This window comes from Mus caroli, chromosome 4 (genome assembly GCF_900094665.2).
Source record: "Mus caroli chromosome 4, CAROLI_EIJ_v1.1, whole genome shotgun sequence".
NCBI lineage: Eukaryota > Metazoa > Chordata > Mammalia > Rodentia > Muridae > Mus > Mus caroli.
The window spans coordinates 127,336,416-127,348,624 of record NC_034573.1 but is presented as its reverse complement, the minus strand read 5'-3'; the positions used below and the strand labels follow the sequence as shown (position 1 = coordinate 127,348,624).

Below are 12,209 nucleotides of genomic sequence, written 5' to 3'. Positions count from 1 at the left end.
TCTGTTCATGTTGGGGTCTGGACTTAAGGTCAACACCCTTCACACAGTGGCACTCAGTCCCACTGCCCTGTACCCTCCCTGACTGCACCTGCACACTTGGTGCTCTGCCTGGCCAGTCTGGAACAGGAAAGACAGGATTCTCTGCTCTGGAGGGGGCAAACCATCCGCCAGGTATCAACACCAGGTTCCTGAGGCCAAGCATCAGTGAGTGATATTGACCAGGATCTGGGCAGACCTGGGACCAGAGACCAACACCTAAGAGGTGAAAAGACAAAGAACTCACTCCGGATAAAGGTCCGTGGAAACAGAGACACGAGGGTCTTTAATTTGGCAGAAAGGTTAACAGTGATTCTCAATAATAAAGTTCATAAATACAGAAAAGAAGTTTTCTCTCAGGGAATAAAGACGTCAAATGATAGCCTACATGTCTGGTAGTGGCAAAAACCATCTCAGCATAGGAGACTCTACACATTTGCTTGGGTTTAAAGAATGACTAGAAATATACACGGGTAGAGCTGGGGATGTGGGTCAGTATGCAGAATTCTCTCTAGTGTGCACGAGGCGCTGGGCCCGGGCCTCGGCACAGCACAGGAAACCTGTCACAGTGGCCACATGCCTGCAATCCCAGCACCTGGGAGGAGGAAGTAGGAAGATCAGAAGTTAAGGTTATCCTGGTTACATAGTGAGTCCAAGGCCAGCCTGGGTTACAGGAAACCCTGCTTGGGAAAGAAAAAGGAAACATAAAGAAGCCTGGAGATTCATAATCTGGTTTAATGTGGTTCCTGAATGTAGCTTTAGAACCCAGCAGAATAGCTAGCCTGTGCTGTATAGAGCCATCCCAGCTCAGCGGACAACCAAATAGCATGGGTTAGTGAGCAGGAACATGGCAGCTGGTAAGTCCGAGTGCAGACTCTTTGAAATATGTCTGCTTCAAGCTGTGAGGAAGCCACGGCCCGGGGATCCCAAGCTTTTCGGGAGTGGCCTTGTTCCACTGAACAAGGTGGGGGGGTCTGAGCTGAAGTTCCAGTAAGGCTCTGGCTCTGCAGTGGCGGGCACCGGCTGTGAGGCGGAAGCAGCCCACTTCAGCTCACTGGAACTGGGTCTGCCCCACTGTATTTGCCTGACAGGAGTTAATGGCTATTACCTTGCTAACATTTCGTAAAGGAAACAAAGGATGCCTATGCAACCAACCTCACAGTGTTAACTTCTGGCTTGTGCACAGCCAATGCCAGGAGAAAGGGGGGAGGAACAGCTGCTCCTTGCCACCTGGCCCCCCCACCTTTCAGGGGTGCTGAGGTCCCGCCAATGCTTTGTTACAAAGCCACAAACTCTGGCTTTCTAAGGACAGTAAAGACCATCTGTCAAACAGCTGGTGACTTTCAAATGTCTTGGCCTTGGGAAAGAGTGGGCTCTTGGTGAGTGAGGCTTGGTCCCATTTCCGTGTTGCTCGGTAAAGGACAGATCTGAAAGCCAGGGTCCCGTGAGTCCCTGTGTCCCCAAAGGCAGGAGCTCCTTGAGAAGTCAGTCTTTCAGGAAGGTGTGCAGCTCTCCTGGCTCCGCCCCGCGCTTTTCACCATCTCTAGAACACTCTTTCTTCATTACAAACATAAATACCATGTTGGGAGCAGAAAGCTACCAAAAGATGCTGCCAATGTTGAGATCAGCATGTATACATCAGTTAAAGTTTTTCAACAAACTAGGTTTAAAAAAAAAAAAATCTGTATCAGCAACTGGGCCACAAACATACCAACATCCACTTGATAGAGAAAATGCAAATCGCTGCCCAGCCCCGTCCATGCTCCCCTAAAACCTTTTTCTGTTTGAGCAGATCCTGATGCTGCTTAAACTACCGTCAACAGTGATCCTGAGTTGGTGAGGCAGCACACCCTGTATAGTCTTAAGGGTTTTCAAAAAAGCAGTGAGGTCCGAGGAAGGCAGAACTGGAGAGTGGGAGGGTTGTCTATGAAAACCCGTGCTGTCCTACAGAGCTCCGGTTTGGCTTTTCAAACGTTCAGGGATACTCTCTTTGCTGCCACCATACACTGAATATTTCCTATCCCTCTGGGATGATGGAGGAAAACTAAGACAGTCACTGGCTTGACCCTTCTACTCAGCACTGACAGACAGTGAGCAGGTAGGTGGCAGGGCTGTGGCTGTCCTGCAGGAGTGGTGCTCTGAAGACACGTTCCTCGTTGGCAAGTCCTTCACGTTCATGCTTTATTGAAAGGTGAGTATAGGTTAAATAAAGGCTGGGTTAGCAGATCTTGTCTCTAGACAGTCACTTGGAGTTTGGAGCAGGATGCTAGCCCATGTACTGTGACACAGGTCCGCTAGTGAGCAGGGCATCTGTGTGGACTGACCAGGGCTTCACTCCCTCAGTGTAAACATGATTCACTCCTACTCTTGCTCTGCCTGCTCAGTCCTCGCTCGCCCTCTCCCTCCCACCTTAAATAGAAAATCTGAAACACTTCCTTCAAGTCTGATGCCCATCAGTGCAATCTGCTTTATTTGACATAAGGCAAGTGGGACAGTCTCTTTTGAATGGATTTTTGTCTTTTGGAAGAGCCAGGTAAGAGTTTCATTCTTAAAACCACATTTTCTTTAATGCCCTAACATGTCAAGTTCGTCTTCCTTTCTGGTCATTCCTTGGCAGTCAGCGAGAGGTCAAAGGTTAATGTCCAAGCAGGCCTGTACCTAGAACAGAGCACACGTGGAGGGATGGCTAAAGTTATGAGTTTGTGTACTTGGTTTGGCAAGAATGTGTGGGCAGGGAATATCCACTATAATAAATGAACTCAGGGGCCCTTTGCACTGAAGATCAAGACAAAATACCAGTGGACAAAGTCTGGGTGACAGCCATGTTTCCTATGGACAGCACACAAGTTAACTCAGGCTGATTGGTGCTTTCCGTTCACAGCCACGGGCATAAAGGAATGTTTTGCTCTGGTTTGCTTGCAGCCGGCCAGGAGGTCCTTTGTGGCATTTACATCCAGACAACAGAGCCACACAGGGGGGAAGGTGGTATTTAGGACAGGAGCTTTGTCACTGCCCAATGAAAAACTGCCGGCATTTGATTCAGTATCATTTGGGGCAGAATCATAACTTGCCACAGACCTTGGCGTGGTGGACAGAGAATCACCATAGCAACTCCTGCATCGGCACAGGGGCTGTGGCTGACGAGGTAGCGTCAAGGTAGCGCCGTGTCTACCAGGAAATCTTCACGATAACTGAAACCTGCACTGACCTGATGTCATTCTGCCAAGTCTCCCACCGCCAACTCTTACAGTTACACAGCAGCTGCCCGGCTGAGATGCAACAGATAGGGCGCCGGGCAGGTTAAATATCAATCTCGAAATGCCACTCACTACATCCCAACCTCCCCCGGAATGAAACCGAGGAAAACGTTCTTACACCAGCCTCATCTGAGGCTTCAGTGCTGAAAACCAGAGAAGCTGGAATAAAAATGCTTCCAGCGAAAATTAATTCCAGTCACGAGACTTGGGTTGGATTGAAAATTAAAATCAAATTGCAGCCTGCACATTACCAGACACGGTGAGGCTCTGGCATGGAGGAAGCATGACAAATGCCTTACCTTTAAAGCCCTCTTCCGGCATACAAACTGCAGAAAGAAAAGAATTCCAGAGTGAAAGACAGTCTGACAGCTAGCAAGAGCATGTCAAATGCTTCACGATGAGAAGTTGAAAATAACTTTTTAATTGCCTTAGTCACCTGGAATGGATCCCTTTGAACCTGTGGTAGCAATCAACTACCGGTGAGCTTTCTGCCTTTCTCTTCGAAGCCCCCCCACCCTCCCACGCGCACGCACGCACCTGGAAAAGACCTCATGGCTGACCTCCAGTAGCTGTGTCTTCTCTGCTCCCTCAACACGTGACAGGAGGCTATAGCAGTTTCTTTGTTCTGATATCTAGTTTCCTTCCTTTTTAAGGACTTGACTTTTATGTGTGTTTTCTCTGCATGTATTTCTGTGATCCTATTTATCCCTGGGGCCAATGTGAGCCAAAAGGGAGTCAGGACCCCTGGAACTGGTGTTACCGTGGCTGTAAGCAATGGTGTTGAGCTGGGAAGCCACCTGCATCCACCTACAAGGATGTTAAGTGCTCTTAACCACCTCTCTGGCTCTATTTCAATTACTTCCCAGACAGGATCTCACACCATGTAAGCCAGACTGGCCTAGAACTTGGGTAATTCTCCTGTCTCAGACATACAAGTGTTGAATTACAGGCATGAGCCTATACACCTGGCTTAGTATTCTTTTTAAATAACATGTTTTCATTGCTTTCCATATCTTAGCCTCTGATTAACTTCCAGCGAAGAACATTCAGCTCTTCTAGCACCTGCCCCACCTTAGCAACCCCAAGCCTGCCCCTGCCTGCCATTGGTTCCATGACCAATGTGCTCTTTCTCTGCCCGGCAACTCCTGCATCAATCACCTGCTTTCTCTCTTTTGCTTCTAGCTCCAGTAACGTGTTCAAGGCCGTTGGAACCCTTCCATTATCCTTTGCAGAGTTCATCCTAAAGCCCATGTCCAGTCCCAAATTTAGACCACTGCTTACACTGATTGCCACACAGCCTGGTCCTTCCTCACCACGCCACCAATAACTTCCTTCTTGATCTACCAACCCTTTGTTTAAGAGTGCATCTCTATGTAGCATGCTGGCAGGTAACTTTGTAGGGCGTTCTGGATGCCAGGCACGTGAGCAGAATCGGTTTGTCTGGCTACAGAATGGAGAACCAGAAACCTCCTTGGCTCAGTGCATCACGTGCATTTCCCACCGCGGTCTAAGAAAGCATTCCTTCCTAGTTCATTACTGACTGGGGCATAACCTGAGTAGATCAATTTTATTCCTATTAATTCTTTTCTTTTCTTCTAGAAATATTCCTCTTATATATGGTCTAATTACCATTTGCCCATTTTCTCTGTAGTTTTGTTTTAAGTTTTATAGAAAAAAAAGTTTGGTTTTAGACTGAACTGGCTTTGAGCTCACAACCCTCTGTCTTCAGTTTTCCAAGGGCTGGGACTGAAGGCATGTGTTACTGTGTGCAGTTATTTGTAGGCCATTTTAGAGCTTTCTGGGGCTGCCTACAATATTCTCTTAGTTTGTTCAAAGATACCCCTTGTTCTCATGTTCAGTTTGGTCCTCAGCTGTCATGTGACTGTCTACTGATACTATGAAGTGTCAAAGCTTCTGAGGGCTCCATTCCTGGGCACCAGAGGAGTCGGAGGTCTTAGGAGATAACTGGCCCTTTCCTAGCAGTAACTCACTCTCTCCAGTTAGCTTGTTTCCCTAGACATGGATTCCTTTGGCACTGGGCTGCTGAGACACACACACACACACACACACACACACTTGCAGGCATGCTGCCACTCTTCAGTTTGCTATAACCTTTGTAGTACAAGTTCTTCCAAGTGCTGAAATGCTTCCTATAGCTACTATCTGAGGTACCCAGTGGACAAGGGGTGACACAGACATGAAGGGAATAGGGAATGGGTGGCAAGGACCACAGGGTGCACAGTTTGTCTGATTCTCTCTTTTCCTGCTCCTGTGTTAAGTTACTCACACTTCCTCTTTACCTCTTACATGGCTAACAAGGTTCACCTTTGTACCAGTTCCCTCCTGTTATTAAACAATGTCTATTCTCCCTGCTTCCCACTTCCCAACCTTTACCCCACACTAGGACCAATACTGAGAGGTTCTCTACCTTAAGAGCATGCACCTTTTCCAAGGTTAAAATGTAAACCCCGGGCACCTCCGCATCTATCCACAACCCTTTCTATTAGGTCCACCACCAGGTCCTGAAAGCAGACTGGTCTTTACCTTGCATGACATCATCCATTGCAGCGTAGTCTGCAATTGGTTCATCAGCCTAGAAAAACAAATGGAGACAAGTCAGAGCCAAGCGGAAAGACCGCCTGTCTTTCTTTCGGAGGGAGGAGCAGGTGAGTCACATCACTCTGAAGTCTGGGCCTGTCCCCTAGTTCTCACCCTTCTACTGTGTTTCAGCCTCCAGGTAGCACAGCGACACTCCCAGGCTGGAGAGTTTTCTCTTTGGAAAACAGGCACCTGTTCCCTCAGGGCCAGCAGCAGTGTTCCTCATCTACTCAGTGTTGCCTGTCTTGTACACAGAGCTGGCACTGCAGGAGGAGCCCCCTTCAGACTTAACAGATGTCTGCCAACTATGGGTCTAGGCTCCTTAACTCAAAGAAATGGCATACTGCATGTGGCTGAGCACTGCTCTCTTCCCCTAAACACATCTTGCATGGAAAGATGTGAAGTAGCCATACTGAAGGGGAGAGTAACTGCAAAGGAAAAGAGGTTGATGGCCAATCCAGAGTGCACTGTTAACCTGCTACGGGACCTTTGTAACAGCTGTTCTAGAGGCAGAACAAACAGTAAGTAGATGTAGCAACTAAACAGGCCTAGAGCATCATTCTGCAGACTCCAGTTCTGGGCGGAGCCAAGAGTCAGCATGGGTGCCTGCTCTGTTGTGCCACCTTAGCTCACTGAACCAGAACAAAACCACGCCCACACCAGGGCAGACATCTCTGGATTTAATCTACCTCACAAGGTACTGTTGTGTGGCACAGCAGGGTTCATCTAGCCACCAAGAGACAAGGGAAGTCACAAAGTAAGCTTTTGGGGAGCCGAGGATGGAGCTAATGAGGTCTCAGAAGACTTTCTCTAAAACACACTCAACACCTGCTGAATCCAAAGCCAATTCCCATCCTGGACAGGCGTCACCTTAGTCCACTGGGGTTTCCCCTCACATCTGAACCAAGTGCCTTAAGCCTGCTCCCTTTCTCACATGTGGAAACAGGGTAGCTCTAATTCCAAAATTCACAATGTCTAATTTTCTTTATGAGCTTGCAGAGGATATCTGAAATAACCAAATTTCCATATCCAAAGTCCTTTGATGGGCCACAGTTACAACACTAAAAATAATGTGTGAAATTACCTCCACACTGTATATATGGGATATACACAAAATATATCTCATGTCTGTGCAAATACTTAAAAATTCAGGGTCTCTGTCTGGCCTTTAGGCATTTGGTCAAGGGAGCTTCAGCCCACGCCCCTGGATACAACAGCAGAGGCCAAGCCACTGTGCTGTGCCTGCCCAGGAGAAAACAGCCTCGAGGAGACTAATTAAATCACACGAAGCCCTATGCTCCCTCAGTGAGATTTCCACACTTGTGTCCTGGTTAGGTTTTTGTCAGTTTGACACAAGCTGTAGTTATCTGGGAAGAAGAACTTCAATGGAGAAGATACCTCCATCAGACAGGCCTGTAAACAAAACCGAGGGACACAGCCTTGATTAAAGACTAATGGTGGTGCTGTCCCTGGGCAGGTGGTCTTGGGCGGCATAAGGAGCCATGTGTGTCTAGGACACAAGGTGCAAGCAGTCAGCAGTGGTCCTCTGCCGCCCGTCCCGCCCAACACCCCCTTCAAGATGGACTATAACCGAAAGCTACAATAACCTTTCTTCCCAGGCTGGCTTGGTTGTGGTGCTTATCACAGCAATAAAAACCTAGCTAGGAGAGCCTGTTAAAATGACAGATGTACATTTTAAGCATCAAGAGTCAGCAAGCGATCCTTTCACAGGCCATATCCCTCAGCTCTTCCCTGAAGGGAGGAAGCCACACACCCATACCTGGTTTGTTTGTTTTTCGTTGTTGATTTTGTTTTAGAGGGTAGGCGATCTAGCTAGTCCAAAACAAACAGTGCAGACACAGTGGTGCGTGTCTGTAATCCTAGCACTCAAGAGCCACGTCAGGAGACCAACCCAAGCTAATACAGGCCACACCCCCAAGCAATACAACAAGCAAACCAGAAGAAACGCATGCACACACACCAAGCAAAAAGAGAATGAAAGAAAAGGAGGAGGGGCTCCGATAGAAATCATAACCAGAAAGCAGGGCACTGAAGTGAACTCAGTGTGGTGGTTGCTGGGCTGACCCTGGGTTCTGACCTCACTTTATACGTGGAAAGTCCGGAGCAGCTGGCCCCTTGTCAGAGAAAAACACAACTGGGAGAAATCAGGTACAGATGGGAATTTTCTTGGCAGAGCTATCTATTCTGACCGTCTATACAGCAGTGACACCAGCTACGTAAAAAAATCCAGAGAGAACCAAGAGCAGGTAGGTGTCTGCTCTGTAGTCCTAGGGTCAGGCAGCAGCTGATGTTCTGTCATCACTGCAGGCTAGGAGGACAAGGCCCAATGCTGTCTGTGCAGGTCTCCCTTCCATCTCTAATACTAGAGCCTGGTAAACAGGAGAGCAAAAGCCCCCAGCCTCTCTCTCAGGGACCCATGTCCTTCATCACCACTGTCCATTCTTTAGCTAGGGAGGCAGCACCGAAACCAGAGGCCAGAGCTGGACAGCTGTTTCTCACCTTTAACAAAATGACAGACTCAGGAATGACGCCGAGGGTACCAAGGGTGGCACAGTCGTCGTTTAAAATCTTTCCATCAATTGATAAATTCTGGTCAAATGGAGCAACTGAAAATGCGTGCATGATCTGTGAGGAGAAGAAACAAAAGTCTACACACAGGAGAACACTGCGACCTACACCCCCTTCAAAACATAAAACAGACTGGAAAAATCAAAGGCAAAACAAAACAAAACAAGAAGCCCAGAGGCTTCCGGGTACAGAAGCAAGCAGCCCACTTGCTATACTGCTAACGTCCCTGGAAGGCTGAGCCCAAGGAGCTCGGAGAGCAGACAGTACCCACTCAGGCTGGTGCTCCTGCACCCTGTTGCTTCCCCAGGTCTATGGGGCAGAACATAAATGGGCTGCTCAGCCCCAGAGCTCATCAGGACCACCCCGACCTAGACTGGCCTAGACAGAACTTTCAATAGCCAAGTACACGCTCTCTCTCAAAGCCAGGGTAGGCCCTGTCCAATCCCTGATATCATGAAATGATAAATAGTGGTTTTCAATCATTTCTGTAGTGATTACATCTAGAGGCAATGTTGAAAAGGCACTCCCACACAATGACATTTCCTATTCTTACCAGGAAAGAGAATTCTAATGATAATCACTGAAAACTTTTTTACTTAATTACATGACTTACTTTGATATAGGGTCTTATGGCTGTCCTAGAACTCACTATTTAGATATGCTGGCCTCCAACTGTCAGAGACCCACTCAACCTCTTCTGGGATTAATGGCGTGCATTACCAAACTCAGCCAAGACAGAGTCTTCACATGTATTCTGTAATAGCTGAATTACACAGCTACCCTGATGCCAAAGGACTCATTCAGCTTTCATGCTTTCTTCTCTTTGTCGGCAGAGAGAGAGGCCACATGTAGGAAAGGGCTGGAGAGAGGCGCAGCACAGGAGTGACCTTATTATGGCCTGCAGGTAAGAACCTTGGCTAGGAAGATGCTACTTGGACTTCTCAAAAAGACATGAACTCCCAGATGTGGAGCAGGGATTGACATGACAGGCCTGTGACCAGAGATGCTGAGGCTATGGCATGGCCAGTCCTTTTCCTGAAGCAGCAAGCCTCTTCCTGCACTTAACGTGTAGAGCTGACAAGGCTGGCTCTTCCAGTCCCACACCAGCACATTTCATACGGGGAAGGTAACATCCATTCCTCTCCAGACAGAGTCACTTCTTCACACTTGAAATGCTCTCACCGGGAGCTGGGACAGCACCAAGTAAGTGGCACAGCCTCCGAGGGGCTGAGCAGAGTGTGCAGAAGAGGTGCAGAGAGGAGAGACATCAAGACAGGATTTGTCTTGGGGGATCCACAGTCTGATCTCCCCAGACGCATGGGTGTCAGCATACCAGTCTGGAGCATACTACAGACATGGGGTTAGCCCTGTGCCTAACCTTGACCTTTCCAATGGGGAATAACACTTGGGACTAGAGATAGGAGGGATAAGAAGGAAACCAAACCAGCAGGAGACATATTACTGAATTACTGGAAGAACTAACAACTATGCGAAACAGATTTTCTTACTTTATCTTATGTGCGAGTCTGTTGCCTGCATGAATGTATGTGCACCACTTCGTACTTACAGGAGCCAGAAGAGGTTATTAGATCTCCCGAGCTGGAGTCACAGACCATTGTGAGCTACCAGATGGGTGCTGATAACTGAACCCGAGTCCTGTGTAAGAGCGGCATGTAGTCTTTCTTAACTACTAAGCTACCTCTAAGTTGCTCTAAGCAACATATAGTAAAGCGTCTACAATTCTGTGCTTGCACTGCCGTGCAGAGTGTCACTCTATTCCCCCAGCAAAGCAGTGTGCCAAAAGGAAAGGTCCATCCTACACTAGAAGAGGAAGCCCAACCCTTTTTAAAAAGCATCCCTCTCTACCAACAAGAACCGCATGCATGCCCACACAGCTGAAGCAGGAAAGGGTCATGGTTAGCGATGCTCTCATAGCTACCACTGAGCAGTGAGGGGAAATTCCATCCTCCGCCCCTTCTTTCAGTCCTGTTTGACTCACAGTGCTCTTTGAAGCACGAGTGGGAGATGAGAGGAAACACGCCAAAAAGAAATAACCCAGGAAAAGCGTGTGTGGGGGTTTCTTGTGAACAGCTGCTGCCGTGCGGCAGTTCATCCGTGCAGGTAGCATGCTCCTAGCTGGAGAGGTTATTTCTGCTGCCTTCTGATTTATTCTTAAAAAACAGTGATCCATAATAAGAGCAGCACAGGCCTCTAGAAAGGTCTTGTCCACGGGGGCTCTTTTTCTAATTGGAGGGTTTTGGATGCTGGAGGTTTACCACTGACAGGCAGAAAGCCGGTGATGGAAACAAGCCTCAGATGCAAAGGGCACAACAACAGAGGACAGATAGTATGCCAGCACGTTTATTTTCAGAGCCGTGGGTTCAACCAAGGGAAATGCTGTTCTCAGGACAATCTGGAACATATAACACCCTGAAAGGAAGCCTGTACTTTTGCCTCAATTACAATGATAAATATCAGCAACAAGAAAAATGCGTAGCCAGTGAATGGCACCACATGAAGGCAGCTGACGGGGAGCGTGGTCAGCTTCTGGAGATTCAACAGCGACTCAAACCACAGGGGCCAGATTGGTTTTCATGGACATCTTGAATTTATCAGCTCTTTCTGCCAAGGCTTAGAGACATGCCATTGGAACACACACACACACATACAACTTTCCCTGATAGCATCACAAAGCATTTGAGTAATTGCCTGTTTCACAATCACCCTATTGATTTGCAAGTGTTGGGGGTGGGCACCAGTCAACAACTTAGAAAAGGCTACTGTAGAAAAGAGATGAAGATGACTTAAAAGCCTAGCAAATGGGCCTGTGAGATGGCTCAGTGGGTGAAGGTGATTTCTGTCAAGCCTGATCCTGGAGACACACATGGCAGAAGAAAACCAAGTCTCCTAGGTTATTCTTTGATGGCTACAACTGTGCCCATTCCACCATACACATGTCCACTATTTAAAAAAAAAAAAAAATTATATATATATATATATATATACATATATATATAAATGCACAAAAAAATAAGTAAACAAGTGTAAACTTATTCTAGCAAAGAGACAAGATGTCAGCAAAGAGATAAGATAAAGGGAATGAAAGGCAGATGCAAGAACACTGTTCTTTCTAAGTTAACTTCAGTCAGACTTGTGGTCACCACAGTGAGTTCCAGGAGGACAGTCAGGAGCACACAGCAAGGCTGCCTCAAAAAAACAAAGAGTAGGAACTGGAGAGACAGCTGAGGGGTTAGGAGCACTGTTCTTGCAGAGGCCCACAAATGTCTCTAAATTCAACTCCAAGGGAACCCACATCTCTCCATTTTCTTAGGCATAGTAGACATACATGCTAATAATTAAGAGAAAAAGTTTTATTGGACCTAGTGTACTGGTTAGTTTTATGTTAAATTTACACCATAAGACCAAACAGTAGGGCATTTTCTTAGTGATGGGGGAAGGCCCAGCCCATAATCTACAGGGCTGATGGTCCTGGTTTTCATGGACAGAAAACCATGAAAGCAGGCCCTTTCACAGCCTCTGCACGAGCTCCTGCACCAGGGGCTGGGCCTGCTACAGTTCCTGTCTTGACTGCCACCAGTGACGGATTACATACATTGCATTGGCCAAATAAGCCAGGTCCTCCAAGTGATCTGGTGATGACACTACATCAAGAGTAACCCAAGCCAGGCGTGGTGGCGCACGCCTTTAATCCCAGCACTCGGGAGGCAG

At 47.6% G+C, this 12,209-nt stretch overlaps 1 protein-coding gene across 1 annotated transcript in view; it reads right to left on the bottom strand.

Moving 5' to 3' along the window:
* Positions 1 to 295: 295 nt before the first annotated feature.
* Positions 296 to 12,209, bottom strand: part of Usp48 (ubiquitin specific peptidase 48) — a 64,759-nt gene continuing 52,845 nt past the window's right edge. The window contains exons 21-24 of the mRNA XM_029476450.1: positions 8,412 to 8,537; positions 5,838 to 5,886; positions 3,593 to 3,619; positions 296 to 2,694 (exon numbers count right to left, since the gene is read on the bottom strand). Coding sequence (XP_029332310.1) covers positions 2,672 to 2,694; positions 3,593 to 3,619; positions 5,838 to 5,886; positions 8,412 to 8,537 — 225 coding nt within the window. The 3' untranslated portion in view covers positions 296 to 2,671. The remainder of the gene's footprint in view (positions 2,695 to 3,592; positions 3,620 to 5,837; positions 5,887 to 8,411; positions 8,538 to 12,209) is intronic.